At 60.1% G+C, this 27,695-nt stretch overlaps 1 protein-coding gene across 1 annotated transcript in view; it reads right to left on the bottom strand.

Annotated features, from left to right (window-relative positions):
* The window catches only part of KIRREL1 (kirre like nephrin family adhesion molecule 1), an 86,148-nt gene that overhangs the window by 17,338 nt on the left and 41,115 nt on the right, over positions 1-27,695 (bottom strand). Inside the window, exons 2-5 of the mRNA XM_044991133.1 lie at positions 10,833-10,982; positions 8,902-9,051; positions 3,786-3,943; positions 2,258-2,408 (exon numbers count right to left, since the gene is read on the bottom strand). Of these exons, the coding sequence (XP_044847068.1) occupies positions 2,258-2,408; positions 3,786-3,943; positions 8,902-9,051; positions 10,833-10,982 (609 nt within the window). The remainder of the gene's footprint in view (positions 1-2,257; positions 2,409-3,785; positions 3,944-8,901; positions 9,052-10,832; positions 10,983-27,695) is intronic.

The raw sequence follows: 27,695 nt of genomic DNA on the forward strand, positions 1-27,695 counted from the left end.
CCCATCCTATGCCATGGGACCGGCTGCCAGCGGGAGCGTCCCTCCCCATCCTATGCCATGGGACCGGCCGCCAGCGAGAGCGTCCCTCCCCATCCTATGCCACGGGACCGGCTGCCAGCGTGAGCGTCCCTCCCCATCCTATGCCATGGGACCGGCTGCCAGCGTGAGCGTCCCTCCCCATCCTATGCCATGGGACCGGCTGCCAGCGTGAGCGTCCCTCCCCATCCTATGCCATGGGACCGGCTGCCAGCGTGAGCGTCCCTCCCTGCCCTACGCCACGGGACCGGCCGCCAGCGTGAGCGTCCCTCCCTGCCCTACGCCACGGGACCGGCCGCCAGCGTGAGCGTCCCTCCCCATCCTATGCCATGGGACCGGCCGCCAGCGTGAGCGTCCCTCCCCATCCTATGCCATGGGACCGGCCGCCAGCGGGAGCGTCCCTCCCCATCCTATGCCATGGGACCGGCCGCCAGCGGGAGCGTCCCTCCCCATCCTATGCCACGGGACCGGCCGCCAGCGGGAGCGTCCCTCCCCATCCTATGCCACGGGACCGGCTGCCAGCGGGAGCGTCCCTCCCCATCCTATGCCATGGGACCGGCTGCCAGCGTGAGCGTCCCTCCCCATCCTATGCCATGGGACCGGCTGCCAGCGGGAGCGTCCCTCCCTGCCCTACGCCACGGGACCGGCCGCCAGCGTGAGCGTCCCTCCCTGCCCTACGCCACGGGACCAGCCGCCAGCGTGAGCGTCCCTCCCCATCCTATGCCATGGGACCGGCTGCCAGCGGGAGCGTCCCTCCCTGCCCTACGCCACGGGACCGGCCGCCAGCGTGAGCGTCCCTCCCCGCCCTACGCCACGGGACCGGCCGCCAGCGGGAGCGTCCCTCCCCATCCTATGCCATGGGACCGGCCGCCAGCGGGAGCGTCCCTCCCCGCCCTACGCCACGGGACCGGCCGCCAGCGTGAGCGTCCCTCCCTGCCCTACGCCACGGGACCGGCCGCCAGCGTGAGCGTCCCTCCCTGCCCTACGCCACGGGACCGGCCGCCAGCGGGAGCGTCCCTCCCCATCCTACGCCACGGGACCGGCCGCCAGCGAGAGCGTCCCTCCCCGCCCTACGCCACGGGACCGGCCGCCAGCGGGAGCGTCCCTCCCCGCCCTACGCCACGGGACCGGCCGCCAGCGGGAGCGTCCCTCCCCGCCCTACGCCACGGGACCGGCCGCCAGCGTGAGCGTCCCTCCCCATCCTATGCCATGGGACCGGCCGCCAGCGGGAGCGTCCCTCCCCGCCCTACGCCACGGGACCGGCCGCCAGCGGGAGCGTCCCTCCCCACCCTATGCCATGGGACCGGCCGCCAGCGGGAGCGTCCCTCCCCACCCTATGCCATGGGACCGGCCGCCAGCGTGAGCGTCCCTCCCCATCCTATGCCATGGGACCGGCCGCCAGCGGGAGCGTCCCTCCCCGCCCTACGCCATGGGACCGGCCGCCAGCGTGAGCGTCCCTCCCCGCCCTACGCCACGGGACCGGCCGCCAGCGGGAGCGTCCCTCCCCACCCTACGCCACGGGACCGGCTGCCAGCGGGAGCGTCCCTCCCCACCCTATGCCATGGCTCTGCCCATCTGGGACCAGCCGCCTGTGTGCAGAGACAAGACGTTCTGGCACCCAAAGGTAGCTTGAGCTTGCGACCCTGAGAACCTGGCTCAGCAATTATCTATCCATCCCTGGAAACCCGCTCTCTGTCCATCCATCCTCCATCCCCAGACACCTCATCTTCGTCCCTCCATCCCCAGAGACCTCATCTGTCCATCCATCCATCCACCATCCCAGACACCCCCCTCTATCCATCCATCCATAGATGCCCCATCTCTGTCCCTCCATCCCCAGACACCCCTTCTCTATCATCCCTCCATACCCACACCCCCCTCATCCATCCATCCATCCATCTGCACGCACCCCCTTTATCTATCTATCTATCTATCCATCCTCCTACACCCCCCTGTATCTATGAACCAAGCACTGGATGTGATCAGTGCCCTGGGGTGGCTCCCTTGCCCAATGCAGACACGGCCTCCTGTGGGCTGCTCCCGGCCCCTCACTTGGTCGTTTACCCCAGTGGGTGTAAATGGCAGTGTTCTGCACCTGCTGCACGCTGGTGTAACTGACGAGGGGAGGGGAGGTGGGGAACCAGGCCCCGTTCCCACCGCTCCTGCACGTGCTGTCCAGCTGGGCCCTGGAGCCCAGCAGCGGGGCGGGGGCTGGACTCACGGTGCACGTTCAGCTTGACGGAGGTCTCCTTGCCGGCCGGGACGGCGTCGTTGGTGCTCCGGCAGACGAAGACCCGCCCGATGTCCGCGTCTGTGGGGTTGATGAGGAGCTGGCTGACCGTGGTTTCCCTCTTGCCGTCTGCTAACACTTCCTGCCCGCGGGGAAGAGGGGAAGATCAAACAACAGGGCTGGCAGAATGGGGGCCCTTGGTGCTATTCCTTCCTATTGTCCAGGTGGACAAACTTAGAGGGCAGGGGACATGCACAAGACCACACGGCGTGTCAGTGGCAGAGCCAGGCATGGAGTCCATGAGCCCAGACTCCCTTCCCCCGGCTCTGACCACCAGACTTAGGCTCCAGCCCAGGCCTGGGAGAAGAACCAGAAGCCCTAATTTCTAGTTAGCTACTCTAACCACTAGATAGCACTCCCTTCTACAGTTGGTGAAAGAACCCAGAAATCCTATGCCAAGGCCCCCCCAACTCTAACCACTAGACCCCACTCCTCTCCCAGATCTGAGAATAAAACCCAGGAATCCTGGCTCCTAGTCCCAACCTGCTCTAACCACTAGACCCCATTCCCCTCCCAGAGCTGGGTAGAGAACCCAAGAGTCCTGGCTCCCAGTCCCCACCCACTCTAACCACTAGACATCACTCCTCTCTCAAGGCTGGGGAGAGGACCTCGGTGTCTTGCTGTAACCACTAGACTGTACTCCCTCACTGAAAAAAACCAACCCCAAACTCTCTGATGATGCCACTGCTGGGGAGAATCTCGGTGGGCCGGATTTCCCCGGGGGGTTGGAGCCAGGCTGGCGAGTGCTAACGCTGCAGTGAATGGTTTCCGAATTCACCTGGAGCAGCACTCCCCGAATAGCCTGTGACATGCCCATAAAACGCCCCACAAATTCATCGGGATTCATGTTCTCGCGCCATAAACCGCGTGGGGATTAATGAGCGGGACATGTGGCTCTCAAGTGCTCTTGGAAAGTGCACCTGGCTCTCTCGGGGGAAAGGAAAACTAATCAAAGCGATTAAAGAGGCAGTGGGAGGGGACAGGGACGCCGTTTCCTTCCAGGAATTAACAAGGATCCGGTGACAGCCCTGGGGCGCGAGCCGTCTGCACACACCCAGAGCAGGCGCAGTGGGAGGGATGAGATGCCCCAGTATTCCCAGTGGGACGTCCGCCTCCGGGGTGGGAGGGGAGCTGAGCCTCCGTGGCCACATGCTAACGAGGGCCAACAGCTAACGAGGGCCAGCGGGGACAGGTGGTCACTGTTTGCTCCCTTGGGCTGGACTGAGACCTCCAACTTGTTTCGTGGATGCGGGAGAAAAGGAACCCAGGATTCTGAGTGGCGCAGGCTGTGCCCTGCACGGGCTGCTCTCCTGTGTCCTTCCTGCAGGGGTTTTGAACGGAGCCAGCCACCCCGCTCCGCCTCCCCAGGGGAGGAGGGATCCACCTGCCTTCTCTCCCCACCCTCAGCATCTTCGAGCTCGTGGGGAACGGCAAAGGCCGGGCGGGCTGGGCTCTGTACCGTGCTGGTGCTGGCGTCTTCCTGCTGCAGCCCGTCCCGGAACCAGACGATGGTGGCGGCGGGCTTGGCGCTGCGAGCCCGGCACGTCAGGTTGTACGGGGTGCCTGCCCGCAGCAGGATCTCGGGGGCCCCGTCGATCACCGGGTCTTCAGGGGGAACTGGCAGCAGAGGAGAGAGAGGCAGGTGAGTGCCGGGTTGGCTCGGATCCGGCACGCGGCTGGGGCTTCGGTGCACCCCGGCTCTGGCTGACCCCTCACCCCCTGCTGCCCACAATATACTCCCGGCCCTGCTACACACACTATGGCCCCCAGGGCAGTGAGCACAGCGGGGGGAGAAATCATGGACCAGACAAAGTGGGGGAAGACACTCGCCAAGCACCATAAGGAATGCGGGGAACATGGGTCAGCGGGGGGGGGGGCGGGAACGCAGGGGTCAGCGTGGGGGGGGGAACGCAGGGGTCAGCGTGCGGAGAATGTAGGGGTCAGCGTGGGGGGAACGCAGGGGTCAGATGGGGGGAACACGGGTCAGTGGGGGGGGAACGCAGGGGTCAGCGTGGGGGGGGAACGCAGGGGTCAGCGTGGGGGGGAATGCAGGGGTCAGCGGGGGGGAACGCAGGGGTCAGATGGGGGGAACACGGGTCAGCGTGCGGGGGAACGCAGGGGTCAGCGTGCCGGGAACGCAGGGGTCAGCGTGGGGTCAGATGGGGGGGAACGCAGGGGTCAGCGTGCTGTGGCAGAGCATTGAGCCACCGGGTGTCATCTACACCGTTCATGCCATATCTGAGCTAAGCCCTGGTGCATCCACCCCAGCATCTCCCCCTCCTGCTGCACCAGACCAGACCATTGGTCCATCCAGCCCAGCATCTGCACCAGACCAGACCACTGGTCCATCCAGCCCAGCATCTGCACCAGACCAGACCACTGGTCCATCCAGCCCAGCATCTGCACCAGACCAGACCACTGGTCCATCCAGCCCAGCATCTGCACCAGACCAGACCATTGGTCCATCCAGCCCAGCATCTGCACCAGACCAGACCATTGGTCCATCCAGCCCAGCATCTGCACCAGACCAGACCATTGGTCCATCCAGCCCAGCATCTGCACCAGACCAGACCACTGGTCCATCAGCCCAGCATCTGCACCAGACCAGACCACTGGTCCATCCAGCCCACTACTCTGACTTCAGCCCTTGTCAACACCTGGTGCTTCTGGCCGCTCCCGTAATGCACCTGTCTGACTGGTCAGGTAATGCTGGGGGAGGGATTCATTCCTGATACCCCGTTATGGTAACCAGCTCACACCCTCCATCCCGAGCTCCAACCACCCTTCTATTATAACCTGAAAACCTGCACAAACTGGCCTCAGTCAATCCGGCCCCATTTGAGAAACTCCAACTCGGGCGTCTGACTCCAGGAAACGACCCACTCTCCTTTTGGATGGGGCAGTGGTGGGGGGGGTCACACCCCGATATTAAGATGGGGGAGGGGAACTGTTTGCCCATCCCATGCGAATTTTCGAGATTTAAAACATTTTTCCATGCTCAAATTGGGATCAAAGTTGAAATCTCGAAATATTTTGTGAACCGCAAATCCAAAAAAATTAATTGTTTTGGGTCAATCAAGATGCTCATATTTCATTTCAGTTTCAACCCTTTGTTTCTTTTGTCCTTAGTACAAATGAAGGGACATTTTGAACCGGAAAGTCGTGCTGAACTGAGACACCAAAACTTTTCCTTTGAAAAATGCTCACGATTCCTAAACTGCTTTTCAAGTCAGGACATTTGCTGAAACCAAACCTTCCCCGCCAGCCATTTCAGTCTTGCTGACATCAGCAAAAAATGTCCTGACCAGCGCTAGCCCGTGTTTTCGGCCGTCTCCAGCAGACACGGAGACAGGACGACCAGCCAGAGCCCAGCTATCTAAAGGCGGCTTCATGCCTATTCTGTGAGATGAAATATGCAGAGAGATCTGTGTTTTAATGAGGGCTTTATGGAATCTGCTCAGAAGCTCTGTCTTGGACCTGCAGCTCTTACTGCGGGGACAGGGGCTTTAAAAAAAACCCCTCCCAAGTTGTGCTCCACAGCGAGCGGAGGTTTGTTCGTGGCTCTTTCAACCACCACACGTCTTAATGAATCCAGGCCGCGTGACACTGAAAAATTGATGATGCTCTAATAAAGGGAAACTGATTAGCAGCACAAAAAAAGACACAGGCCTGCTCGTGGGCTCTTTGTAAGTGATGTCGGGCTTTGACAGCTGATTGTCACCCGGGAAGCTGAGCTGGGGAAGTTGCTTTTCTTTGTATGAAGCCACTTTGTGATTGATTTCTAAAGCCCCATTACTGATTTATTAAGGGCTTAATTTAAAAATAAAAATAAAAGAAGCAGCAGGCCTTGTTTGGAGTTAAGAACAAAACTTTAAGAGAAGGAAACTGGGCCATCAAGAAAAGATCTGAGCTCCCAACCTTCCGTCGTCACACATGAAGCAGGCAGGATTGCGGGCAGGGGTGGGTGTGAGCCATCGCGCTAGTGACAGCTTAGGGCTTTCTTCTCTGTTGGCCTGCAGGTGCAGTCCCCGGAGCGCACTGTCAAAGTCCCGGGACCTGCGGCGGGCAGGGCGGGGGGTTGGCGTACTGGCTGGAAAGACAATGCCTTTGTTTGCAGGTAGGATGGGATTTTTCTGACACGCCAGCAGAGCAGGAGCCTGGATGAATGTGTTGGAAAGGCCCCGTTGGTTTCAAATTGCCTCAGGGGAGGTTCTCTGCAGTTATGCAAATGCACAATGGGTGTCTAGAGGAGGGAGGGCAGGGCCTGCCAGGGAGGAAGGGAAGAGCGGAAAAGGATGGCACACGCTTGCTCAGTTTCTGTTTCTCCTCTTCGCCCAGATCCAGGGCATCCCTGCCCACAGCCAACTCGCCCGGGACCCGGGTTTGAGACCCTGACTCCTGTGCTCTTGCTTACAGGCTGTTTTTGCCCTGGCGGTGAGAGCGCCAGTCTGGACACTCATCCCGTCCCCTGGCCCTGCCCTGGGGAGGGGGCACAATCAGAGCCCAGCTGGGCCTTAGGGGGTTTATCTCAAGCTCCCTTTGCCTCCTTAGAGCTCCAACAGAGGCTGCTGGACACCGGCAGACCCTACGATTCCCTCTGGCCCTCTACCTCCCTGCACGGCCTGGCCTCATCCCCCGCGTGGTCTCCCGAAACCCTCGCCCGGCTTAACTGAGTCACGGAAGGGAGCGCGACCGTCTCCTGCAGCCCCCGGCGCACGGGGCCAGGAGGATGCATGTGTGGGGCAGCGGGCCAAGCTCCAAACAGCCCCGAATCCTTCAGACCCTGCCCAAACCATCCCCCACCATCGCCATCGCACGAGCCTTTCTAGCCGCTCCCGGACCCCAGCCCACCCGCCCCGGAACCCGAGCGACCGCGAGGAAATCTGCGCTTGCAGCTGCACATTCAGTAATCCAGCCGCATCCCCCTCTCGCCTTCCCTTTAATTTTATCTCCCGGCGTTAGAATAAGAATTTCAATGCAAGAGAAGGAAAAAAAAAATCAGCCCCAAATTCCATTCATGCAACATTTCGATTGCAGCTTTTTACAAGGCACAAAAGTCAGGGAAATCAAAGTTACGACGCCCGCAGCTGCAGTAACTCAGCCACGGCGCGCATATAGATGAAGGCATTAAAGCGAGCGGCACAGCCAGGACCTGCGAGGCTGGGGGAGGCGGTGGCTGCGGGAGCGGCATTCCCGACTGCCCGCGTAGCCGACGCCCGCCACTGCATTCTTGGCCTTTAATTTTCGAGCGAATTGGTTTCGAAGGCTGGTGAAAGCGCTCAGGGAGATCAGGGTCACCCGGCACGAGCCGCGCCCCCAGGCTCTGAGTCAGGTTGGAAAATGGGATCCCCTCCCACAGTTGGGGTATCCAAGAGGGAACAGCTGCCGGCAGCCATGCTAGTGCAAGGCTGTCGGGCCCAGGCCTCCTCTGGAGAAGCGGCCATGAGTTGGGTCTGTTAAGTGGGTGTCCCCAGTGGAAAATGGACAGGAGTAGGGTTAGATGGCGCTTTCCTCTCTGGGTCAGTGCAGACCCCAGTGTCCCAGCCTGGCACTAGGGGGCGCTGTGCTGCAAGGATAGGGGTGGCGGCTCAGTAGAGGGTGCTCTCCTCTCTGGGTCAGTGCAGACCCCAGTGTCCCAGCCTGGCACTAGGGGGCGCTGTGCTGCAGGGATAGGGGTGGTGGCTCAGTAGGGGGCGCTCTCCTCTCTGGGTCAGTGCAGACCCCAGTGTCCCAGCCTGGCACTAGGGGGCGCTGTGCTGCAGGGATAGGGGTGGTGGCTCAGTAGGGGGAGCTCTCCTCTCTGGGTCAGTGCAGACCCCAGTGTCCCAGCCTGGCACTAGGGGGCGCTGTGCTGCTGGGATAGGGGTGGTGGCTCAGTAGGGGGAGCTCTCCTCTCTGGGTCAGTGCAGACCCCAGTGTCCCAGCCTGGCACTAGGGGGCGCTGTGCTGCAGGGATAGGGGTGGTGGCTCAGTAGGGGGCGCTCTCCTCTCTGGGTCAGTGCAGATCCCAGTGTCCCAGCCTGGCACTAGGGGGCGCTGTGCTGCTGGGATAGGGGTGGTGGCTCAGTAGGGGGCGCTCTCCTCTCTGGGTCAGTGCAGACCCCAGTGTCCCAGCCTGGCACTAGGGGGCGCTGTGCTGCTGGGATAGGAGTGATGGCTCAGTAGGGGGCGCTCTCCTCTCTGGGTCAGTGCAGACCCCAGTGTCCCAGCCTGGCGCTAGGGGGCGCTGTGCTGCGGGGATAGGAGTGATGGCTCAGTAGGAGGCGCTCTCCTCTCTGGGTCAGTGCAGACCCCAGTGTCCCAGCCTGGCACTAGGGGGCTCTGTGCTGCTGGGAGCAGGGTGGATGGTTCACATGGGGACACCTGTATGAACATGGACTCAAAGGGGAGAGCGCCCCCCGCCGTGTGTCACTCTCGCTGCTCCCTGCCAGTCTCCTGTCACAGAGCCACTTTGCAAGAACCCAACAAGAGACAGAGCAGAGCCCCTAGTCCAAAGCCGGGCACAGCCGTGCTGCGGGGAGAGGGGCTGGGGGAACCCTGCAGACGAAGGGCTGGGGGAGCAGGCGGCCCCTTACTCAGGACGGTGAGCTTGGCCCGCCGGGAGCGCAGCGCTGCCTCTGTGGCCTGGCACTCGTACAAGGCGTCATCCGAGAGCTCGGCGTCGGTGATCTCCAGGTTGTATTGTCCGGAGTCTGCCGTGCCGATGATGCGGTAGCGCGGCCAGGCTGCAGAAAGAGACAGGACAGACAGTGAGGCGATGGGACGCTGGAATGGCACCATGGTATGCGCAGACTGAAGGGACACGGCACTGGTAGGAGGCGCTAGAGACGGGTTAAGGGACGATCCCCTGGGATCCGAAACCCCTTTACAGATGTGAACGATGACATAGGAGCTACATCAGGAATGGCTGGAGCCACCTCTGGGGTGGAGCATGACAGCTGTTTAACAGCCACTCAGCAACACTGCGCAGGGATTGCTCACCCAGTGCCGAAATGCAGCCATCTCAGAGGTGGTGCATGGCAGCTGTTTAAGCGCCACATAGCACTGCTACATGGGAATCAGTCACCAGGCACTGAAATGCAACTGCATCTGGGGTGGGGCACGGCAGTGGCTCAACAGCAACGCTGCACAACAGTATAGGAGCTAGAACGTCACTGCCAGAGTTGGCATGGGGCCAGAAGAACAAGGTTATCTTCATAGGAAAGGTGCTGTGAGATCTTAAACGAGCAAGAGTGGTTGAGACTGCAGTTTTCCATCTCATCTGAAAGGCACAGGAGTATAAGAAATGCTGGGGCAGACCAGGGGCCCATCTAGCCTGGTATCTTGTTTCCAACTGCTGCTTCAGAGGAAAGTGTAAGAACCCCCATAACGGGAGGCAGTGTGGCTTAGTGGCTAGTGCACTGGCTGGGGACTCAGGACATCTGTGTTCTGGTCCCGGTTCTGCCATTAGTCTGCTGTGTAACCTTGGACAAGTCACGTCCCCTCTTTATGCCTCAGTTTCCCCATCTGTACAGTGGGGATAACAATGCTGAGCTCCTTTGTAAAGCACTTTGAGAGCTACAGATAATAAGAGCTAGGGACTGTTATTAATACTGGAATAACCTGCCCCAGGACAGGTTAATTTGTTCCTAATACCAGGTAGCCGGTGGCTTCTGAACAGCTTGTGTTATTATCTGCATAAACCCTGAATCCTGCTAACCTCTAGCACCCCACAGAATCTTGTGGCAGTCAGTTCCACCGGCTAAGTCTGTCCTATGGTTGAAAAGAGGTGGCTCCTCTGGAGCTGATAAAAACCCTGGAGCATGGAAGAGAATTCAGAGTGTAGGAAGAGAATGGGCCAAAAGAATCCCGGGTGTTACTCTATGGAAATCAACGGAGTTTCGCCTGGGATTCCCTCTGTCCTGCTTGGCACGGGTTGGATGCCAGGCAGCCTCTTCCCCTCTCTCCATCTCATTCCGCAGGTGGTGCTGTTGTCCCAGCTAAGGGCACCCCCCCCCCCCCGCGTGTGCCTGGCCCCAAAGGAAGCCTGAGAGCAGGAAGGGCAGGGCAGGAGGGACAGATGAGCGCGGGAGGGAGGAGACACGGGGCAGCCAAGGAACAAACCCTGGATGTGCCCGGAGGGGAAAGGAGGGGGCTGCCAGAAAGAGACGCCACCACCCGATCGGCACTGGGAGGCGGGACGCCCGTGGGCTTGGGAATCTGGCACCCGAAGCCGTCGGAGCGGCCCCGGGCGTTCCCCGGACAGTGACAGGGTCCTGTCAACACCTTGGGCTCTCAGGCCCATTTATTCCACTGACCTTAACCCCAGGGGCTCCCGCGGCCCAGCCTGCGGGGAGAAGGGCACTGGGTGGAGCAGTCGTGTCTCCCTGACTTGCTGCTCGTGCCTTGTGACTCCGGCCCCATCGCCGCCGAGAAGGCTACGCCCCAGCGGCGCAGGGCGACAGGGAAGCGATGGACCAGCCCGACTCCCCCCACCCCTGCCCCGCCCCGGCCGGAGCGTCAGTACCTTTCAGCCCCTGCCCCATGCCCAGCGCCAGGCCGTCTTTGGTCCATTGCACGATCCCGGAGTAGTTCAGCACCACGCAGGACAGGACGAGCCTCTGCCCGGCCACCACGGTCTGATCCTCCGGCTCCTCGCTGAACCGGGTCTGGACAACTGGGAAGGGAGAGAGGATGAGGGTTAGCGCCCAGGGGAGGGAGGGACCCCGCACGGCACCGAGCACCGGGACCAGCTTCTCCCACCAGTAATGTTGGGGGGGGACTGGGGAATCGGAGGGGAGAGCGCCCCCTCCTGAGCCCCCCCCCCCGGCTCCCTGCAGCACAGCGCCCCCTAGCGCCACCCTGGGGTCAGCACAGAGCCAGAGGAGAGAGCGCCCCCTACCGAGCCCCCACCCCACGCTCCCGGCAGCAGCCAGAGGGGAGAGCGCCCCCTCCTGAGCCCCCCCCCGGCTCCCTGCAGCACAGCGCCCCCTAGCGCCACCCTGGGGTCAGCACAGAGCCAGAGGGGAGAGCGCCCCCTACCGAGCCCCCACCCCACGGCTCCCTGCAGCACAGCGCCCCCTAGCGCCACCCTGGGGTCAGCACAGAGCCAGAGGGGAGAGCGCCCCCTACCGAGCCCCCACCCCACGGCTCCCTGCAGCACAGCGCCCCCTAGCGCCACCCTGGGGTCAGCACAGAGCCAGAGGGGAGAGCGCCCCCTACCGAGCCCCCACCCCACGGCTCCCTGCAGCACAGCGCCCCCTAGCGCCACCCTGGGGTCAGCAGAGCCAGAGGGGAGAGCGCCCCCTCCTGAGCCCCCACCCCACGGCTCCCTGCAGCACAGCGCCCCCTAGCACCACCCTGGGGTCAGCAGAGCCAGAGGGGAGAGCGCCCCCTCCTGAGCCCCCACCCCACTGCTCCCTGCAGCACAGCGCCCCCTAGCGCCACCCTGGGGTCAGCACAGAGCCAGAGGGGAGAGCGCCCCCTACCGAGCCCCCACCCCACGGCTCCCTGCAGCACAGCGCCCCCTAGCGCCACCCTGGGGTCAGCACAGCGCCCCCTAGCGCCACCCTGGGGTCAGCACAGAGCCAGAGGGGAGAGCGCCCCCTACCGAGCCCCCACCCCACGGCTCCCTGCAGCACAGCGCCCCCTAGCGCCACCCTGGGGTCAGCACAGAGCCAGAGGGGAGAGCGCCCCCTACCGAGCCCCCACCCCACGGCGCCCTGCACTGGGTGCATTTTGGGTGCTGAGCACCCTGGAAGCCTCCCCCCCCCCCGTGTGTGTGGTTTGTGCACAGCCCGTGTGAAGCTGTGTCTGGGCTGGGTGTTATGACGTGTGCCTTCTGTGGGAGTGACGCTGTTGTACTGTGTATGATTGTTGCACCACGTGTGCTGTGTACAGAATGGCTCAGCGGGTGTTTCGTGTAAAAGGTGCCTGAAGGCATGTGTGAACGTGCTTCGAGGTTGTGTGTTCTGCCATGAGCATTGGGTGTGTGTGTGTGGGGGGGTGTATGGTGTGTAGTGTGTGTGTTTTGTTCACGTGTGTGAATGTGTGTCTGCCATGTGCATTACGAGGGTTGTGTGTTCTCCTAGGTAGTGTGTGTCTACATGTGTGTTCTGTTTTGTACAGCCTGTGAGTGTATCTAGTTGTGTGCTCTGCTGTGTACAGTGTGTGTCTATGTTGTGGGCAGCCTGTGTATGAGCGTGCACCTAGGTTGTGTTATTTACATGCCAGTGAGTGTGTTATGTTGTGTAGAGTCTGTATGTCTGTGTGTATCTAGGTTGTGTATTATGCTGTGTATAGTGTGGGCCAATGTGCACGAGTGTATTAGGCTGTGTACAGTAGGTGTGTGTGTGTTGTGGACAGCCTGCGTGTGTGTGTGTATCTGGGTTGTGCTACGCTGTGTACGTGTGTGAGCTGATGTGCACGAGTGTATTAGCTGCATACAGTATGTGTGTGTGTGTTGTGGACAGCCTGCGTGTGTGTATCTGGGTTGTGTTACGCTGTGTACGTGTGTGAACGTGCAGTTTGCCTGGGGCTGGCGTTCACCACCCACAACCCAGCCCCTTCCCTCTCGTCCCCGGGCTGGGCCCAGCTCCCCTGCCCACAGCCACCTTGTGGGCCCTAAACCCGCCGGGGCACCGGGTTCCCAGCCCCCCTGGCGTCCCCCTGCCCCGCCAGGGAGATCGATCGCCACATCTTTCCACAACAGCAGCTGGCCACGTGGCAGCGAATTCACAGCCAGCCTGGGGGCTCCGGGGCATCGACAGCGGGACGGGGAGGCTCAGGGTGGGGGAGTCTCAACGCTTCCCGGCCTCCAGGCAGGGCCGGGCTGGGGGAAAGCGGCACATTGAAGTGAATCAAGCTGGCACCAGCCAGCAGGCCGAGCCCCGCGCCAGAGGAAGAGGAGCTGGCAGGGCCCTGCCAGCTTGGCAGCCTGGCTGGAGACAGCTGGGTTCTGAAAGGCAGCAGGGGGCCGTGCCGGGAGCGGGTGGGGGGCACCGACGAAGGAGGCGGGGGGGGGGAGCTGCGGTTTCTTTGCCGCTTCTCTCTGATTATTGTCGGTGGCACCCTAGGGCGTGGCGGGCCCCAGGCACGGAGCAGGGCTCCCGGCGCTCGTGCTGTACGAACACACACCACTTACTTTACCAGCGAGTCTTTACCCCGGCAGAGGCCTGGCAGCTACGGGGAGCTGGCTGGGTTCTCTGCTCAGATCTTAATTATTACTACAGCAGGGCCCCGGCCCCTGGCATGAGTGCTCGGTGCTGTACAAAGATAGGAGGAGGAGCCGGTCCCTGCCCAGAGAGCGGCCTGCCCTGGGGCCTAGTGGTTAGAGCTGCAGGGGAGGGAGGGGCTACACATCAGGATGCCTGGGTTCTCTTTCTGGTCCTGGGAAGGAGTGCGGGGTAGCGGTGAGAGCAGGAGGCTAGGGTCCGTTTTCGTCCCCTTTGAGAAAGAGCAACCGGCAGCCGGTTAACCCCTCACCGCCCCACGGCAGCTTTGGGTCAGGACAGTAGCGAGCACCAGAGAGGGAAAGAGCTGATGCCCCTCAGTCCTGACCCACAGGCCCCTGCAATCCCAGCCCTGGGCTCTCCCCCCAACAGCTCTCAGTGCCCCTCAATCCCATCCACAACTCCCCCGCTGCCTGCTTGCCAATGCCCCTCAATCCTGACCCACAGACCCCCACCCGCTATTCCAGCCCTGGGCTCCCCACCCCAGCTCTGCCAGAGCCCCTCAAACCCGACCTGCAGCCCCCTCTAGCCGAGCCCTGGGCTCCCCACCCCAGCTCTGCCAGAGCCTCTCAAACCTGACCTGCAGCCCCCTGCTAGCCCAGCCCTGGGGTCCCCCCACCCCCAGCTCTGCCAGAGCCCCTCAAGCCTGACCTGCAGCCCCCTCTAGCCCAGCCCTGGGGTCCCCACACCCCCAGCTCTGCCAGAGCCTCTCAAACCTGACCTGCAGCCCCCTGCTAGCCCAGCCCTGGGGTCCCCCCACCCCCAGCTCTGCCAGAGCCTCTCAAACCTGACCTGCAGCCCCCTGCAGCCCAGCCCTGGGGTCCCCCCACCCCCAGCTCTGCCAGAGCCTCTCAAGCCTGACCTGCAGCCCCCTCTAGCCCAGCCCTGGGGTCCCCACACCCAGCTCTGTAATGAGCCCAGGTCATTGGAGACTCAGCTGCCCTTCTGGGCCTCAGTTTCCCCATCTGTAATATAAGGCTTCGTAAAGCGCTTTGAGCTGTACGGATGATAAGAGCTAGGGATTGGTCCTGGGATGAGCTCAGAAGCCCCCCCCGCCCATCTCACCAGCCCTGCTGAGCTCTGCAGAGGTCTCCCAGCCAGCCGCGGGGCTCAGCTGGGAGGGGAGCACTCATAGCACTGTGCCGGGGCGGCTGGAATGGGTGCGTTTGAGGCTACAGCGTTCACACAAGACAGCACTAGGGGTGATGAGACCCAGGGAGACATAATGGGCCCCCTTCCGCATGCCGGGGGCAGCAGGGTGACCCGCCAGGGCTCCCCAGGGCCCTCTCCGCCCCCCCCTTGCTCTTTAATGCGGAGTGAGAAGGGTTTGGCCAGGCCGCAGCCGCTCTGCCCTGCGAGAGGCCGGACGGAGATCTGGGTCGACTCAATGGGATTTCACGGGGGCGCTTTGATCTTCGACAGACCCTGGCACGGCATTTCTGGAGGGGAGGAGGGCGACGAGAGGCAGAGAAAAAAGGATGGGGGGGGGGTTGGGAGGAAAGAGATTCTGGAAAGAAGGAAGGAAAGCGAGAGAGGGGAGGAGAGAACAGGCTGGGGGTGAGGAGGAGAGAGATCAGAGTGAGAGAGAGGGGAGGCGAGACAGGTGGGAGGAGAAGCGAGTGGGATCAGAGAGCGAAGAAGCGCAGGGAGGGGGAGGGAGCAGCGAGACCCAGAGCAGCCCCCCAGCGTCTCTTCACAGCCCCCGTGTCAAGCAGGTGCCCGGCCCAGAGGCTGGCGACGCACGTCCCTGCCTGGGCGGCAGGAGGAGACTGGGTTAGACCCACCATCGCTCCGGCCAACCTGGCCAATTCCATTTGCCATCCAAAAGCTGCCCCCCTGCCCCAGCAAAGCATCATCAGAAAAACGGCACCCGCCCCAAGAGCCGCAGTGAAACGCGCCAGCCAGCCCCCCCGGCCCCCGACGCCGAGCAAGGAGCTGGTCCCTTTCGCTCCGGCTCTGCTGGCCGAACGCAGCCCCGGCCCCTCGGAGAAACGCCAGCACGCCTGGGTTCTGGTCTCGCTTCCCCTTGTCCTCGCTGGGCCAGAGCCGCAGCGCCTGGGAAGCCGGTCTGTTGCCCCGCTGGGTTCTGCGGAGCGACGCCCATTTACCCTCCTGGTTGTTCTCGCCCAGTCTCGGCATCCTGCTAACCTCGGCCCTTCGAGCCCCCCGCGGCACTGACGAGGCAGGACGGGGAGGGGGCCGGGCGGCTGAGCCAAAGAGGGAGGTCACAGCACGTGGGGCTCCCCCCCAGATCTCAGGAGCTGAAGGGGCTCCGGGCAGGCTGGCTGGTGGGTGTTGGTGACCAGCAGGAGGCGCTCTGCTCCTCGGAGCACTGGCAGAATCAATGCCCTAGGGGCGGGCCAACCCCCCCGCCCCCCAGCTTGTGCCCCGGGGCTCTCGGCAAGAGCCAGAGCGGTGGCCCCAGCTCACCCCTTCCTAGAGCAGAGGTGACGCGGGGATCTGGGCTGAGGCCTTCCCCTGCCCTTGGTCGCTCCGGCCGGGTCAAAGAGGGCAGCGATCATTGGCTACTGTCTGCACTGCAGTAGCTTCTAGCAGCCCCACTCCTGGGCCAGGACCCCAGGGTGCACCGTGCTGTACAAACCCAGACGCCCTCTGCCCCAAACAGCGTGTCCTTCAGCTCCCCCGCTCAGAGCTGCGGCGGGGCCCCCAGAGGTGGCTGCATTTCGGTGCTGTTTAGGAATCCCGCTACGCGTGCTCCAGCCACAAAGTGCTCCAGAAGCGCAAGGAGATGACGGTTCTTTATTAAGGTCTCTCAGCCAGGCAGGCTAGACTAACAGAAACCCCTGCAGCTCTATTGATCCTGGAGGGAAACTGATGGCTGAGGTAGATCACGGGAGATCTTTTTATTGGGCCAACAAGCGTGGTACAGTGACAGGTGCCTTCAGGCTGGGAACCGGAGCAAGGAGGGACTTTCCCTGTGTATTGCAGAGTCACCCTGCTGCCGCTGGGGCTCGCAGGGTGCTCGGAGCCCTCCCAGCCTCCCGCAAAGCCCAGTGCAGGGAGTTTCCTTGAATCGGGAGGCGTTTTGACAGACGCTCTGTAAGTGGGTGGCTGCTTCGAAGCCCCGCGCTGCCCGGTTCTGAGCAGAACTGTCATCTGCCCCCACCCCAAACCAGGCCGGGCAGCACCTCGTGTCTGCGTCGCTCCCAAGCTGGATTCGGCCTCTAGCCACCGGCTCACAGAGCTGCCCTGAAAACGTCCCGAGGGGGTTCGGTTTCCTGCCCACGTGGCATGGAAAGGAATTTGGAAGCCTTGGAAGGGGCCATCCATGGGTCAGCTCCGGGCCTCAGACTTGTTTCCTTTGCCTCAGGTCTTTGGCTCCTGAGCTTGGGAGCGTCTCTAGCTCCGTGTCCGTACAGCACCTAGCGCAGTGGGGTTTCAGGGCCTCTAGGGCTGGCTGTAAGACAATCAATGATTATTCTACATTTCCACGGTGTGCGCGTCCGGATCCAGCCGGCACCAGGACATTGGTTAGACTCAAGCTTGCGAGAAGCTTCTGGGGGTTGGTTTGAGGTTGCTCAGCCCGGCTTCAAAACTGAGCCGAGTCAGCACCGAACTGAGTTTGCTGGCGACTTAGCGGCACATCACAAACCATGGGCCAGGCTGACCCAGCAGGAATCCCGCCAGGGTCTGACCCCAACAAACAGACCAGGAGAGGTGATTCTTCAAGGCCTGCTGGGAGCTGCAGAACCACACAAGGAGCGGGTGGGAAAACATCCCAGGCAGATCTGTCATTTCATCCTCTGGGGGCAGAGCAGAGCTTGCCCAAGGCATGAGGAAATCAAGGCACGGCAAAGGGAAATGACCGACCTAAAGCTACAGGGCCGAGTCAAGAATCCTGACTAACAATTACCTGCTCCAATCACAGCTCACACTTTTTGCAAGTTGGGAATAGAACCAAGGAGTCCTGGCTCCCAAGCCTCTGCTCTAACCACTAGCTCACACTGCCCGCCAGAGCAGGTATCCTGGCTGCCAGCCATGGTCTCAGCCCACTCGACCCCACTCGGAATAACAGGCAGAAATGACGCAGGTGAATTTTCCGGTGGCACCGAGCCGAGCGTCTCTGTCTAGCCCCGCTGAGCTGCGGCGCTTGAGCACCCGAGCGTCTGAGATTGGAGACTGAGCCAGGAGGGAAGCCAGCTCTGGCCGGGGAAACGGGTCAGATCTGAGCTGGGAGAATAACCCCAGCCCACCATGATGTGGCAAACACCCGGTCCCGGGGCCTCAGGCAGCGAAGGCTGAAGGGTTATGAGTGCCTCTCCGGACGGGCCGTGGACAGCCGGTGTTACGCAGGGAAGAACATGAATTTAAAAGTGCCCTCAACACACCAACCCCACCCCCACCCCCAAACCAGCTCTGCTGCGACTTGATCCCCCGGCCTGATCTGCATATGTAAATTATATGCAGCTACACCCCCTGTGCTCCGGGGTCATTGTCAGACTGGGACGGTCGGATGAGCACGCGCCGGCCCCCCAGCCCTCGCAGAGCCGAGCCCCGGGAGGATCCTAGACGGGCCGTGGCGGGGAGAGGAGACTGGTGGGGCTTTCGCTGTCCGGGCAGTGCCCCCTCCTGCTCTCCTGGGCCTGTGAGCCTGCCGGGGCGGAGGGAGGGTGGACCAGGGCAGGCAGGATTCCTGCTCCCTACCCCACAGTAGCAATAACCCCGTGTTTAAAGAGACACCGGCCGGCAGGCGGTAAAGCACCAAGCCCTCCCTGGCAGCGGACAGGCACCGAAGCTAAAAGCGGGGGCCGTGTGGACATGGAGGCCGCGCTCTTCGTCCTCATCCCCCTGTGCCCCCAGGGCAGCCCTGGGGGGTTTTCATCATCCGCTTCGGCTCGGCTCAGCCAAGCCAAGTCCCTGCCACTGCGCTGGCCTCAGGCACCGCTGGGTCCCTCGGCCTCCCCAGCCCCCTGCCGGCAGCACGCGACGGTCCAGGCTCACGAGGACTGACCCGGGGGACTGGGCTCAGTGCAGGGTATGCTGGGGGGCCGGGCCAGGGCACCAGCCCTTTGCCGCGGGGTCTTTATTTCACCCCCCTGGCTCGGGGACGGCTGAGCTCAGCGCGGTTGCCGGGGGTGGGAATAGGACATTCGAGCGGGGCGGAGGGATCCCGGAGAAGACGACGGTTTGACTGTTTGCCACGGCAGAGCAAGTTGAAAGTCTTTTCTTGTCGCTGGGCCTGGCCATTATGCTAAGGAGACAGTTGTCTTCCAAAAGGTTTGCTGCTTAAAAGGCCTGTCGTGTTCGGCCTCACCTCGGCCCCGCACGCGGCAGCAACTTCAGCAGGAGATAAATTATTCACACCTCCTGGGCTGGACTTTCCTACCCTTCCTCTGATCCCCATCCTCCCGCCCTTCCTGTGTGTGCCGTGTGTCCTGCTGCCACTTGTGTTGTGTGTGTGTATCTCCAGGAGCGCTAGTGCATGAGTGTCCATCTGAGTGTGCATGTGCACAAGTGTGCATGTCTATTTCCATGCATTTATGTGCACGCACACATGCCTGTTTGTGTTGGTCCTGCGTGTTTGTGTGTGTGAGGCTCTCTCTGCGTCCTGGTTGTGGGTCTGCAGCTCCCTGTGTGCGCTTTTGTGCGTGTGTTTCTCTTTGGGCACGCGTCTCTCCATTTGTGTGCGCGTTGGTGAGTCCGTGCATCTGTTTGCACGCACGTCTCTCCACCTGTGCACAGGCCTCTGTCTGTGCGCGGGGGCAACCGACGGGTGGGCCGGACCGCGGGCCGAGGAGCAGAGAGAGGTGAAAAGGAGACAGGAGCGTAACGCGAGCGAGTGAGCAGCGCTGCGGAGGAGACACGCAGGCTGCCGGGGAGGGGGGGAAAGGGGGGGAATGCACACTCCAAGCCTTGTCTCACTCTATTTATCAAACGAAGGGCTGATTAAACCCTGGGGCTGGCGCTCCAATCTCCCTCTCTCTCCTCTCGCTATTAAACTCAGGGTTCAAAGAAAAGCTTTTTATTCGCGCCGACAGCTTTCAGATGGAACTAAATCTCTCCGCGCTCGACTTTTTTTCCTTATGTATTTTATCCGTCCACCCCCCCACCTTCTTCCCCTTCTCGATACTTTTAAATTTAAGCCTTTTTCACCCCCCTCCCTGAGTTTTTCACTTCTATTTATATTAAAATAATAAAACAAAATACAGAGGGGAAAAAATCCCCCCTCCCCCCCGGGTGGTTTTATTCTCTGGGAGAGAAAAGAGGATTTGGATTCTCCTGGCCATGCTTGGCAGAGCGGAAAGGGAGAGATTTGCACATTGGATGGGGAAGGAGGGATTGGAGCAGGAGAGGGGGGCTAGGGAGAGATGGGGGGCTGGAGGGACTGGATGGGGCAGGGTCCCGCTCAGGGAACAGTGGCTGGACTGAGCCAGGAGCAGGACCCGTCACTGCATCGACAGGCAGGAGGGCTGCTGCACCGGTGGCGGGGGGTGTCCTTCTTCCTCTCTGATCCCTCTTTAATCTCTGGAGCAAGGGAGAGGATGGTAGGAGGAAGACCCCTGAGAATCCCCTTTGTGCCAGGACCTCCCTGGCTGGTGTGGACCTGGACCCCCAGCATAGGGGGCGGATTTGGGGTGGAATGCACTGCGCTGTAGCCATTCTCTGCTCTGCAAAGGCCATGGGGAGCAGTGAGTTAGAGCAGCCCTAAGGCTGCTCTAAGTGACACCGAGGGCCATGCTAGGGGGAACGGGGTGGGGTCTAATCCCCATGGCCTCCCATGGCTGGGGGTCAGGAGCCCAAATTCTCTCTCCTATTTCTCAAGCAATTGCGGTTCTGGTAAAATCTTCTCTCCTGGCCCGTCCCAGTCCCTCCTCCCCTCCTCCCTAACCTGCCCCATTCCCTCCATCTCTCCTCTCCTGGCTGCGCCATTCCCCTTCATCCTCCCCCTATAGTGCCAGTTCTTTTCCTTTCCTTTCCTTTTCCTTTCTTGTTATTAGCCTCTAGATGACTGTAATACAAAGGAAACGGATATTAATCATTTCTTTGTGGCAATGCGTGGCAGCCCCAAAAGAAACCAGGACCCCACTGTGCCGGGCGCTGCCTGGATGCCTTGTGAGAGACAGTCCCTGCTGGGAAGAACTTAGAATCTAAGCAGATAAAGAAAGATGGAAAGGGAAACTGAGGCACAAAGCAGGGCAGTGACTTGCCCAAGGCTACCCAGCATGTCTGTGTCAGAGCTGGAAATAGAACCCAGGAGTCCTGGCTACACCATCAGTGGGCCACACCTTCTCCCCCAGCTGGGAGCAGGAACCAAGAGTTCTCAATTCCTGGCCGTGGAACCCAGGAGTCCGGACTCCCAGCCCCTCCCTGCCCTTGTGCTCTAACTGCATCTTCCACAAGGCAGCTGCTTGAATTTCTCCCCTCTTGGCTACCCCCCCACCCCCCCCAATCACTGGGCATGTCACAGGCACGGCAGCCTGGCTGCAGCTCCGAAGTTCAGAGCTGGAGCTGCGAGTGATTTGCTGCTGAGCACGATTCAATTAAAAGCCCGGGAGCGAAACAGCTTCAACATGGTCCCTGAAATAACCCACGAGGAGCTGCAAAGCGGCAGCGCGAAGGAAACGGGGGGAACCCCCCTCCAGCCGGCTCGGCCTCAGATTTACACAGCACGGGCCGGCAGCGACAGCACAAACCGTACCAAAGTCACCGGCGAGATCTGCGCCCCGTTGTGCTGGGCGCATGACAAACAGCCGCTGCCCCAAAGAGCCCAAGATCTCCCTTGGCAAAGGGGAAACCGAGGCCCCGAGGGGAGAGGGGATTTGCCTACGGCCACGCAGCAGATCCAGGAATAGAAGCCAGGTCTCCTGAGTCCAAATTCAGTTCTCTCCCCTGTGCGCTGCCTCACTGCCTCCCTCGGGCTGTGATCTCGCCAGCTAACCAGGGTCAGGGTGAGCACAAGGGAAAGATTTGATTCCCCCCCGGGGGATAAAAGACGAGATAGACCCAAGTTTGACGAGGGATGGCTGGACACCCAGCCAGCTGGGCCCACTGCCCTGACCCAGGGTGGCAGGGACCAGTGGTTGGCTCTGCCACGGCAGGAGATGGGATGCCCAGCTAGACCGGCTCCTGGCCTGCGTCTCTCTGGCACAAGGTAGGCGATCGCACTAAGCAGAGCGCCAGTGGGGTTTGGTAGGAGCCGGGCTGCCGGAGTTGACGGCGCAGAGACGCGATCGGACGTGGCACTTCCCTTTATTCCACCCCCACCCCCCCAATTAGATCAGGGGCTATTTTCGGAGCGGCAGGTCGGGCCTTTCGACTGAGCACAGACATTTCCAACGGCAGAAGCGTCCGAGGCTCACGAAGGGCAGATGCAAAGAGACAGGCCTCAGCGACAGCTTGGCAGCGCTGGGCAGAACGCAGGAATTGCACAGGAGAGTTCGGCCAGCGGGGCTTGTTACAAGGAACCCGGCTCTTGCTTTTTGGACCTGATAATTAGCCGCAGCCGGGACTAGCCGGATACAAGTGGTGGGGCCACAAAGAGGTTGCTACTCTGGGTCTTCCAGCTCACCTGCCTTTAAACCCCCAGGGCCGGAGACCGGGCCCAGCGGCTGCCCACCCCACTCCACCCAAAGGGCAGGGCCTTACAGAACAGAGGTGGGAGGGGAAATAAAGAGGATTCAGTGGATAAACACCCTCCTGCCAAGGTGCTTTCAAACCTGCCCCTGGGCTGGGGCTTGGGGACGGGAAGCTGGGACTGTTGCTCCTGCTCCAAGCTGCAGGGGTGGGTCTGGAGCCAGAGCAGAACCGGGGGTCTCCCGTGGCCTGATTCTCAGGGACACTCAGCAGACAGCACTTAGAACCAGGAGGGAGGGTGCGAATGGCCCCCTGCAAATCTCCCCGGCCGGGTGCAAGCGTTCTGCACTCATCCTGCTCCCAGCTTAGGGGGTGAATCGCGGGACGGCAGCTCTCCTGACCTTCCTCGGGCTCCATAGGGGGGAGAGCAGCCCGCGTCTGTCAGGTCCACGAGGGTCCCTTTGCACTGGTGCATTGCACGTGGAGATCGGGCCCAGCGACTCTGGATTACAGCAGTGTGGCTCAGAGCGCAGCTTAGACCGTAAGACCCACAGAGCCCTCAAAATTTAGCTCTGAGCTCATGAGATTCCCTCCTCAGCCAACGACAGACCCATTACTTTGGGGGGATCAACATAAGCCCTGGCAGGCACAGGAGGCGGCAGGGTTTGCAAAACCAAATCCGTGGGGAGGTCAAATCTTAGTGGGTCTCATGCACTAAAATTGGCAGGAAAGATGGGTGTTGGGGGGCAGGTTTTCCAGGTTTAAGGAGGATGGTCTTTTGGTTAATGCACACGACTCGGAATCAGGACTCCTGGGTTCTATTCCCAGGTCTTCCACCAACCGCGAGACCTTGGGAGGGTCACTTCATCCTTCTGGGCCTTGGCTCCTTCGTGCTAAAACCGGGGTTCAGGTGCCTCCCAATTTTGGCTCTGCTGCAACCCACAAAATCCCTGCGGACCGTGTAGGCACCTCAACTTTCAGGGTAAAAGTTCCCTGAGCAACTAAGTTTCTGCTTCTGTTGCCTGGCAGGTGGGCACCCTAATGCCCAGATTATAAATTCATTCACCGTTCACTGGCCCAATGGCTATTCCACTGCAGATAAATACTTAACCGTCACTGGGACAGAGAGAGGGGCAGAGAACAGGAAAGACTCTGTAGTCATCATTCTTTACCACTGCCCCAATTTGTGTCTCCTGTAAACACCATCAGCCAGGATTTCCTGTTTTCCTCCAGGTCATTGATAGAATTGTTAACCAGTGTAGGGCCAAGAACGGATCCTCCCAGAAACACACCCTCCTGATGAGAATCCCCCCTCTACAGGGACATTTTGAGACCTATCTTTTAATCGGTTTCAAATCCATTTAAGGGGTGATTTTGTATCATTCTAGTTTCTGAATCAAAACATCACGTGCCTTACAGAAGCCGAAGTATATTTCATCAACATTATTACCTTTATCAACCAAACTTGTAAATTCATCAAAGACAATACATTAGTTTTACATGATCCGTTTTCCATAAAGCCATGTTGACTGACTTTAATTACATTACCCTCCTTTAATTCTTGATTAATCAAGTCCCTTATCAGCCATTCCATTATTTTGACTAGGATCTATTTCAGGCAGACAGGCCTATAATTACCCAGGTCATTCCATTTACCCTTTTTCAATACTGGCACATTAGTTTTCTCCCAGTCCTCTGGAACATCCCCAGTGGGCCAAGAATCCTCGGCCAGTTCTTTTAAAACTCTTGAATGCACGTTATTGGGACCTGCTGATTTCAAAATGTCTAACTATAGTAGCTGCTGTTTAACCTCCTCCTTAGTTACTGTTGGAATAGAAAGTATTTCATCATCAACATATGCCATGAATACATCATCTGACGTTTCCCAAAGGAAAGAACTATTCTGAGCCTTAATTTGACAATGTTTGAAACACACAGTGAAGCACTGGGAAGGTGCTATGGGAATGCCAGATTATAACAAATATGTGGCCAAAATATTTTCCACGGTTGCCACTTTGTGGCTACTGGGAACATCACAGCGACTACAGGGACAGAACTCAGCTCCTTGTGTTCTAAAAACCACTAGAGCCAAAGGAAAATTGCCACAAGCTGTTAGCAGTACGGGGACTAAGACACAGCTGCAGAGGGTATCCGTGACTAGGCAGTGTACCGTGTATGAATCTAACCCATCTCTCAAAGCTCATACACGCTCTTACATATTTCTGCACGTGCAAAAAAAGAGAAAAAAATCACCACTTCAATTCAACCTCCCCCCAGTCCCGAAAAAGCATCTGTCTTCCACGTACCAGAATCCAAACCCGAACGAGAAGCAGAGCAAAGTACAAAGGGAGCGTGAGGCAAACACAGACTGACAAGGGGATCCAAACATCTCCCGGGAACGCTGGAGATTGCGCCTCGGAAGAGGACTGGCTCTCGCCTGTCCCCGCAGCAGCGTGCGGCACAATAACAGGTGCGACAAGCGCCGGGTGCGTCTGGGGCATCAGGAACATCGCAGCAGCAAGTCAATTTTGCACCATCCCAGACGGGCGCGGGGGGCGGGAGGCAGGGGCGGCTCTACGTTTTTGGCCGCCCCAAGCAGTCATGCGCGGGAGGCGCTCCGGAGCCGCGGGAGCAGCGGACCTCCCGCGGGCATGACTGCAGAGGGACCGCTGGTCCCGCGTGGCTCGGCTGGACCTCCCGCGGCTGCGGACGGTTCGCGGGTCCGGCGGCTCCGCTTGAGCTGCCGCAGTCATGCCTGCGGGAGGTCCAGCCGAGCCGCGGGACGAGCACCCCCTCCACAGTCATGCCTGCGGCAGGTCCAGTCGTCCCGGGGCTCCAGTGGACCTCCCGCAGGCATCACTGCGGCAGGTCCGCCGGCCCAGCCTGCCGCCCCCCCCGGCCGCAGGGGACGCCCCCTAGATTTTGCCACCCTAGGCACCAGCTTGTTTTGCTGGTGCCTAGAGCCGCCCCTGGCGGGAGGGGAAGAACAGGACCTGGGAATGTCCCATGCACGGAGAGCGAGAAGAAGGAGCAGGGAACGTGCTTTTGGATCAAGACGATAAGAATCTCACGGGGCTCAACGCACAACAATCCAGTAACTCCATCCGTTTTCCTGCTGCCCCACACAAGGAGAACAGTAGCCAGGCAGGCCGGGGAACGGGCCCAGCAAGCGCCCCCTGTGGAGTCGGGCTGTGAGTGCAGGCATGTGTCTCTCCAGGATGGACTGGCGGGGGGAGGGCTGGCCACAGGGAGGGAGGCTAATGCCCAGACCCATTTTAAGGACTTGAGCACTTAGGCCAAAGGAAAGGAGAGAAATCCCTTGGCAATGGAAGATATGGTGGGGGGATTAGCCCAGGGCCTGGCTGCCTGAGCAGAGAGCGGGGGGTGAGCGGGGGCTGTCACCGGCAGGAAGGGTTCCTGGGCTGCTTCTCCAGCCGTCCCCAGCTCCTCCCTGGGGAGAGGGGTTAAACGTTCTGTCGTGCCCCTCGGACTGTCGCAAGCCCCAGGGCAGGATGCAGGAAGTGGGGAATGGCCACCCCAGGCTGCTTGCTTGGCTGGCCCATCCTGAGGGAGCTACTGTGGCTACCGCTGGGGGCTGGTGTCATTTTAAGCTGGGCATTTCAGAACTGGAGCCGTTCGACACATAGAAATCGCTCCCCATTACCCAGCAACCCCCCATTCCTTCTCCCTGTTCCCCCGTCTCAGCTCCCACTCCCCCCTACCTCCCCCCAGACTGAAGCTCTCTTAATCAGGCAGTGGTGGCTAGTGGTCAGAACACTGGCGGAGCTTCAGGAGACCTGGATTCTCTGCCCAGCTTTACCAATGGAATTTGGGGTAAGCTTTGGCAAGTCATTTCACCACCCCATGCCTCAATTTACCCATCTGTAAAATGGGGTTAACAGACCTTCCTATCGTCTCACCCGATCAGACTATGAGCTATCTGGGGCAAGGCCTGTCTCACTCTGGGTCCGTGCAGCCCCTGGCGCCATGGGGCCCCCTGAGCTCAGCTGGGACCTCCAGTTACCGTAATACATGTAATAACTGAGCAGAGCTCTGAATGCGCAAGAGGAGCTTTGCCCTTGGTTTTTCACTAGTCGGGGGGTTGTTTAGTACACGGTGGGTGGCTGGTTTTTGGTATTTAAGTCAGAGATAGAAAAGCTCTTAAGGGGAAGGATGCTCCAGTTGTTTTCATTTTTTAAAAGGCAAAATTATAAAAACAAATGAGAGGGAGACGGTGCGGGGGGGGGGGGGAATATCTATTCTCCAGTGAACATGCCCATGACACCGACCATTGGGGACCCCAGCATCTCCCCCGCCCCCGCACTGAACCTGCTGGCGATGCTTCCGCCAACTTCAACTCAAGTCACCCACTGCGGCAGCCCCCGAGGCCTCAGCCGCTAAATCGCCCGGCAGGGAGGGGTGGCTTAGTGAGGACACTGCCAGTGGAAATGAACGGGGCCAGATCCCCAGATCGCTCTTGTCTGGCTTGTTTGACTTCACTGCTTTGCAGCAGCTGGGGGTCTGGCTCAGGGTTTGCAGACAACAGCACCATCACGCAGTTGTGCTGCTACGGGCATGAGAGCCTTCTCCCCTGCCGCCCTCACTCACACGGCCCAGCCTCTCTGCCTCCTTCTCCTTTGGGGTCAGTGATGAAAAACAGACTGTAACAAACCTGTGGCTACCTAGGATCTCGCTGTCATCCCTGTACCGCACTCCAAAGCCACTCGGAATTTCACAGCAGAGAAACCCAGCAGAACCAGGAATTCTCCTGCTTCAAAAACCCGGGCCACTCCTACCTGGGCTAAAGGAGAATCATCACCATCATCTAGCAGGATAGGGCTTATGACACAGGTGTGCAGCTTTGAGTCTATCCAGCAGAAGGCAGTGGCCTCTCTCACGTACAAATGAGCCAACTCAGTCTCCTTTTGTTTGTGACACTATAGGGTCTATGACACACACCTGTGCAGGTCCAAGTCCGTCCAGCAGAGGGCAGCAATGACACACATTGACAGAAACACAGGCCAAGCCAATTTGTTACACTGTAACAAGTCCATCTGGAATTCTGGGCTCAGACTCAGATGGGGTTAACCCCCACCCCTAACTACAGCTGCTTCCAAATAAAACCATTTGGTTCCTCCCCTCTGCCCCCCTCCCAAAATAATTTCTGCCTATTTGAAATTCTACATTGTGTCTATATTCTGAGAGCCCTTGGGGCCGACTTGATTTTCCCAGCGACAGTGAAAATGGAGGAGTTGGGGGCAGGGAAGCGGAGTGAACCCAAAACTGTGGGAATTCTCGCTCCGGCAAGGGCAGTGAACGTTAAAGGGGCGGCGGGACGGGTATTACGATTAAATAATCAACGGCATCAGAGGGGAGAGGTGATGTGAGACAGGCCTACCGGGATTCTGGTCTTGCCTGGCTTTTGTCCTTCTGGCCATGGTTGAAATGCTTTCAGCTAGTCAAACATTTCAGCGTCCCCGTCTTTGCGCTGGGATGGAAAAGTCAGGATCCCTCCACAGCTGGAAACGGAGCAATCCCGAGAGAGAAATCCTTCGCTTTCTTAGCATTAGTTAGATTGGAAGCTGTTATGATCGGTCCACAAAGCACCTAGCACCTCGGGGCGC

Source organism: Mauremys mutica, chromosome 17 (genome assembly GCF_020497125.1).
Source record: "Mauremys mutica isolate MM-2020 ecotype Southern chromosome 17, ASM2049712v1, whole genome shotgun sequence".
In the NCBI taxonomy this organism is placed as follows: Eukaryota; Metazoa; Chordata; order Testudines; family Geoemydidae; genus Mauremys; species Mauremys mutica.